General features: G+C 35.8%; 1 protein-coding gene across 1 annotated transcript; it reads right to left on the minus strand.

Moving 5' to 3' along the window:
• Positions 1–219: 219 nt before the first annotated feature.
• Positions 220–4666, minus strand: MIMS1 (mitochondrial inner membrane scaffold 1). The gene is made up of 3 exons (XM_010172144.1): positions 4198–4666; positions 1907–2018; positions 220–583 (listed from the first exon to the last, which is right to left on the minus strand). Exons 1-3 carry the CDS (start codon positions 4644–4646, stop codon positions 317–319), a joined length of 828 nt encoding a protein of 275 aa, XP_010170446.1. The 5' UTR covers positions 4647–4666; the 3' UTR covers positions 220–316.
• Between the last annotated feature and the right edge of the window lie 2189 nt (positions 4667–6855).

The following is a 6855-nucleotide window of genomic DNA, read 5'->3' on the forward strand; positions in this document are numbered from 1 at the left end:
TGTGATGGGACAGGACACGAACACCAAAACAAAGATTAACACTATTACCAATGGACACACAAACTTTTGAGATTCACTTTTTCTTCTGTAAGTTGAAATTTTGTCACAACCTCTCCCCCACAGAACTTTAAATTTGGTGAATACACAGAATTTTTAAATTTTTAAATCCACAGAGCAATTGTAGTCTTCAGAAAAGGGGGGGAAAAAAAAAGGCCCCCTCCAAAAAAAAAAAAAGCTCAGAAGTGCACTTTGTATGTGCTGCCTCACAAAGGGTTAAAGTGCTAAGTTCAATATATCAAAAAATTAAGCATCTCTCCTAGTCCTTTATTTTTTTAAAGGAAACTTTATCTTTGGTTTCTTGTATCTTCTCTGTGATTTTATCTTTTGTTTCTTCCATCTTCTCTGTAATTTTATCCTTTGTTTCTTCCATCTTCTCTGTAATCTTATCCTTTGTTTCCTCCATCCTATCTTGTAAATATTCCGTTACTGGTGGTGGTGTGGACATGTAGCCACTCTTACGCAGATATTTAACAGTGATGGATGTTCCTCCCAGAGTCACAGTGTATCTGGCAGGAGTTGCAATCTTAAAGAAACCAAAGAACACACCACATCAATAAAACAGGGCAATATCATCTATCAAAATGTATTTTTAATATTGAGAAATTATTTTGCCCACTTTCAGATAAAAAGATCTTCTATTTATAAGGAAATAAGACAATTTACAGTGCATCCCCCAGAAATGTATAAATTAAACTATCTTTTTGACCAAACCAGCACAGGCATTAAGACTTCCATTAAAAAAACAAAACCAAACCAAAAACTGCTCCCTGTGCAGCTTGTGGGACAAGCATTATGCATCTCAGAAAGCAATTCAGAACAGACAGTATATGAACACTGAGCCATATAAGCAAAGAGGAAATACTGACAAGATACTCTAAATTCTAAAATTCACAAGACTATCAGCATCTTTCAGTCCTTACACTAGGACTCACACATAGAAAACTAGAGCTGAAAGAGACCTTAGGAGGTCAGCTAATCCGAGACACAACAAACCAGGTCTGTTATTCTAGATAGACTAACCTGTTCTTTCAGAACTTCAAAGATAAAGGCTGCACAATGTTCCCTTTGCAACCTACTCTAGTGCTTTCACGTCTTGAAAGTTTCTTCCAACACTGACAGATCTCCCAGATATATGAAAATCTTTATATTTAACCACATTTATTTATTGGTTTCTTTTAAGCACAGGAATAATTGGCAAGACCAGGGGTTTCACATTTTGTTTGGGAAAATAATCCCTTTAAATAACAGATAAGAAGCACATCACATTTGGAAACAAAACAGATGAGTGGCATTCAAAGCAAGTACAGTACTTTGTTTTTTTGCATGGTCTGACATGTTTCACATTTTCCAAACACAGACTGTGCACATATAAAGCAATAAAAAGAGACCCAAACCTGAATGTAAGTAATTGATTCAAATGGACAATGAAAATACTTGACAACAATGGAGAACTAAGGTAGGAAGACAAACTAGCAAATCCTCTAGGACAAAAATAACTGTACTTTTATCTGGAAATCATGAGATATTTAGACTTTACCTCTTTACCCTTGTTAATTATGTCAGGGATACAGAGGAATAACTTAATTGTAATTAAATCTCTGAGGGCAGACAATAGTTCTGCAGCAAACAAACAAGTTATTTCAGAAATACAGAGAGACTGCTTAAAGGAACATGGAGCTCATATCAACTTGCATGTGACCATTTTTACGACAAAAATGAATGCTCAAGTGTGTGTAACTATCAAAGAGAGAAAACAGCATAAATGCTTTCTGCTCTAAACAAATAAACCCTGTTTAGTTCACCAGGCAAGATTTAAAGCTTACTTACAAACTATAATTATACTTACTTTATACAATGCATATGCAGTTAGTGCATTTCCACTCTGGGAATTTTTCAGGATGTTCACTATGCTGTCTGGTAAGCCAATCAACTCTAGGAATGGAACAACATTCACTCCTCTATAAAAGAGAAAAAAATTGGCAACCTCAATTGGAATTTGAAGCCTGAACAGTGATCTACAGTATGATTTCCATTCTTTAACTCTCTTACACAAGCTCTGTAATTTGATAACAAAGTATTTTTTCATCTAAGCAATATACTTACAGGATTTATATTTCTGTACATATACGCAAATTAATGTTCTTTTCAGCATTCCAAGAGGTGACTCATTTATATTATCCCTGTTGGGCTAAGTAGCTACTAACTTACCTGTGTCCCAGTTTATTATGTTTGGAGGTAAGTAGATATAATGGTGGTAAGACAGCTTCTGAGGCTCCAGTTGTGAAGGTTCAACTTCATGTTCTGTTTTGCCTAAAATTGCTTTTTTTCTTTTTCAAATTTCAGACTAATCTGCAGCATGCCCAGAAGCACAGAATCCATACTTCAGTGTCCTCCATTCACTTTTAAATATATCAAACAAATGGAATATGGCAAAACAAAAGGAAGCAACATGTTATATGGACAAGACTTCAGGGGTTTTGTGCTCAGTTGTTATACCTTGTCAATACAAGGTGTCAAGATGGGTGGAGGGAGCTCCTATCTCAAATTCTTTCTATGTGAAAACCAGGGAAGCTAACAACAGCACCAAAGAAAAAAAGACAGCCTGTCCTTATTTTACAGTAGAAAGCTACCTGCAGTTATAGAAGATCTGACTTTCCAATGTTTAGAGGTGATGTACTGTTAGTATCATTATACATTCCTACCTAATATTTTAAGCATTCTTCTGCACACACGATCACTTTAGCATCAGGAACAGGCAGTAATTTACTAACAGTTACTAGAACGTACAATCTGAAGGCCTATCCCCAGAGTAGGAAAATGGAGACCTAGTTAGATCTGAAAGACAGCATTAACTGTATTATTTCATAAACCACCATTGTTTAGTCTCATATTATGAGCAGTCATTCTGAAAGTTATTTTTCCACTTCAAGAGGGTGCTGCTTCTGTGGCAGAACAAACTGAAGCTTTGTTATAATTAGTTTCTAGTTAAATATTTCCGTTGTTTTCATCCATCAAATACCTATTTTAGTATAGGTAGCTAGCTATAGTGTTTCAAGCTATAGCTAGCTAACTTAAGTGTTTCAAGAAAAGTAATCTTTACTCAATCAGATTTAAGCATCAACCTGAATTCATCCAAAGCAAAATATTTTTATAGCTCAAGACCTTTATTCCTCTGACACGAGCTAAATTTAGAATGACATTTGGATCTATAGCTCCTAGAAAGGGCAATTATGCCAGCTGGTTAGAGTAACTAAAACAAACACTTGTGCAGTAAGGCATTCTTATGTCAAAGTCCCCTCCTTGCCACCACAAACTGACACTGTTTAATGCTTTCTATTATTAACTATACAACACTAGCAATCTAGATACAAACTTCTACTCAAATTTATCAAAGCATTTGCAGATAAATAAAACCTCTTTCATCTGAACTAGTAGCTCATAGCTGGTATAGTAGTTTTTCTGTAATAAATGCCATTTTAAAGAACAGTATCTGGCACACACTATAGCTGAAAGAAACTAAAATTAGAATATTGATTTATCTTTTTTTTTAGCCACGCAAATATTTAATTTCCAATCTAAAAGTCTGGCCTACAGAAGCAGGTTTTTTTTCAGTAGAAGGCAGGAAAGACAGGAAAAAGAAATAAAAAAGGAAAAGGTATACATAGCTTCCAAGGAGATCAGAGTGATGTGAAAGCCCAATGATGAGGGAGGATGAAGTGGGAAGGAAGTGATGAAACACACCTCAAGCCAATGCCAAAAAAAGAAGAGGTCTATAAAGATCTCACCTAGCAATTCATAATCAGCATTCCAAATCTCAGTCTTTATCTTGCGAGAGGTTACTAACAATTTCAATGCTGTTTACATCCATGCATATTTTAGGGAGACTGAGCATTCTTTCAAATGTTAGCAACATATCTGGTACACAGCAATAGCTGCATGATAATAGTACACACCTGACACTCATGAATCCTATATAGTTATGATATTAATCTCATGCTTTAGTTAAAAATGTAGCCTCATTTCCCTATTACATACAGAGGGACTTTTAAACATGTAGTAATAACTTATATGTCCTTTAACCTCTGAAAGTCTCAATTCAACAGCAGTACTGGGCACTGCAACAAAGAATCAACTTACTTAATGGCTGCATAGTAAAAGGAGCCAAACCATACAGTGGAAGTCAGAAGATGCACTGGAATCATGACTTTTCCATACTGTTTAAAAGTTTTCTTGAATCTCTGAACAAGACTAATTGACTTGTCTTGTAATGGATCAGCATCTGAAGAATGTGACTCCACAGGGCTCTGCTTTGGTCTATCAGTGGCTGAAGTCAAAGGATTTCTCTCTTCTGGTACTTTGTGAGGAGTGTCTGTTGGCTGTGATGAAAAAGCACTTTTCTTTGAGGCAAAGTGTGCTGCACCTGCATGAAGACATCGTTTAGGAGAGTCCACTGCCAAAATCACTTTGCATCCAACATGAGACAACACCGATTGTCCTTTTAAGCACTGAAAGACGTTAGTGCGAGAAAAAACCAAACATGTCCCATGCGCCAGCTGGGATCCCGTATGTAACAGACTCCGTTGCATTTTGTTGAAATGTGGCTGAGGTTTCTATAGAAACAAGAATAAAAGAGTAAACAAACTCCATTTCAATAATCTGATTTTTATTTGCTCCAATGCCACCTAAAATTCCCAAACTTTAAATTGCTTTCTATTCTTCTACTTTAAAAGGTTTTCCTTATCTTGCTTTGCAGAAATTGTTACCTTCTAGAATTAAGCAAATAATTTTAGATCTAATTTCTTTAGCATTCTGAACTAAAATGTCCTCTTCACTTAACACACTCTGCTCCTCACAGCTAAAATACTCATTCTACTCTCTAAAGACATTTGTAGATGGTTAGTGCTATCTACTGCTTTTATCTGCACAATCTGTCACAGTTACTGAAGAGCAACCCTTGAAACTTCACTTCTAGCTGTAACTGATAGCTGGAGTGATACTTTGAGCCTACATAAATGTAGTATAAACTCTCTGAAGTGTAATTAAAATTAATTTTTCATGTCAATACATTGTTAGTTTTGGCATAGTTTTTCATGTTCTATACTATTTTGAAGTAAAAGTTAATACAGTAAACCCCCACAATAACAATAATTATTAATAATCAATCAATAACCTTAATAGTAACAAACCTAACCATAACAGCCTGCCAGCATACATCTATGAGGAATGGGGATGGTACTGTTGAATGTCATATATTAACAGGAGAAAAACGGAACTGAAATTTCAGAAATATTACAATGCAAAGAATATTTTAAAACTGTGGATAAGCCAGTTAACTTCATGATTTTGAATACTTAACAGTCACTCCTGAAAGTTCAAAAGATCCATTGAGAGATTCTCAAAAAAAGGAGAGGAATTTTGTTTGGCAGGTATAGACATCACAAAGTCATTTTTTCCCCCCCAAAAATGCATGCTTTGAACTAGTGAATGAAATACTCTGTCCTTTCCCTTATACAATGACTACATGTTACAGAACTAATTTTCCTTTCCTCCCAAAAATGTGCCACTAATTGATTTTATGTAACAAATGCTAGTTGTCAGCTATATTACAACTTTCAAATCTTTTGTATGCTTTTATGTTTTAAATTATAATACCAATTCTTGATCCAAACTATAAATCATTCAAGTTTAATTGAAACTCCACTGTTATTTTCATGTCTGCCTTCCCTTCACTTACAGCCTTAGATACACTTCAATCAGGTTTTTTTTGATAGTGAATTTTTCTAGGCTGCTGAAAATGATAAATACTGCATAACATAGGCAGAAGGTTTGTTTTTTTTTTCCTAAAAAAGAAGCCATACATACCCTTTATTACTTTCCAGATACGCAACAAGAACAGTATGATAAGGTTTATATCTTCAGAAAGGTGTAACTCTTCCAGTAGTTCCCCACCTTTCAAATGTATATCTTGAACATATTGATGACTTTGCTAAAGTAGAAAAAAGGTGCATTAAGGGAAATAGCAACAACAGCAAACTAATATTATGAACATTTTTGGTCAGCCTGAAACCTTGCTTACTAAAGAAGTTATTGGTATAAATTCCCCTTTGCATACTGACTAATGGGAAATTTTTTCTTTGTAACTTAGAAGTTCCTCAACTGTGAATTACTGTTTCCTTCCAAGAGAGGAAAGCTTCATAACTCAAACGCATCTGTTAGAACATTCCTGCCTATATGTTTTCTAGGTATTTTAATGTTATTGTTGTGCTTGAATTAATTGCTATTACTAGAATTACAACGTTTGATGTGGGGAAAAGACTGGAGGAATGGTTTCAAATTCCCTGGGAACCTCTACCTTGCATGTGAAGCAGACATCCACTTTTGTTGAACTCATACTAATGGGAGGTATTGCATCAACAGGGGAAAAGGGAACTCTTGTCTCTATGTAAGCAAGCAGTTACTCAGTCCTGTTGAGTTATGAACTCAGTGGGAGCCGAGAAGTACTGCTGCTTATAGAGCAGTAAATCAGCTACAGGTTCTGCCCCTCAATGACTCAGTCTTCCGTGAGAATTCACTAGAAGTAGCAACTGCTCATGGTATCTCTGGTTTTACGAGAAGCAGAGATTCATAGAATGGAATCATAGAATGGTTAGGATTGGAAGGGACCTTAAAGATAATCTAGTTCCAACCCCCGTGCCATGAGCAGGGACACCTTCCACTAGACCAGGTTGCTCAGAGCCTCATCCAGCCTGGCCTTGAACATGTCCAGGGAGGGGGAATCCACAACTTCCTTGGGCA

The sequence above is a fragment of the Antrostomus carolinensis genome, unplaced genomic scaffold, assembly GCF_000700745.2.
Source record: "Antrostomus carolinensis isolate BGI_N321 unplaced genomic scaffold, ASM70074v2 scaffold13647, whole genome shotgun sequence".
Lineage (NCBI taxonomy): Eukaryota > Metazoa > Chordata > Aves > Caprimulgiformes > Caprimulgidae > Antrostomus > Antrostomus carolinensis.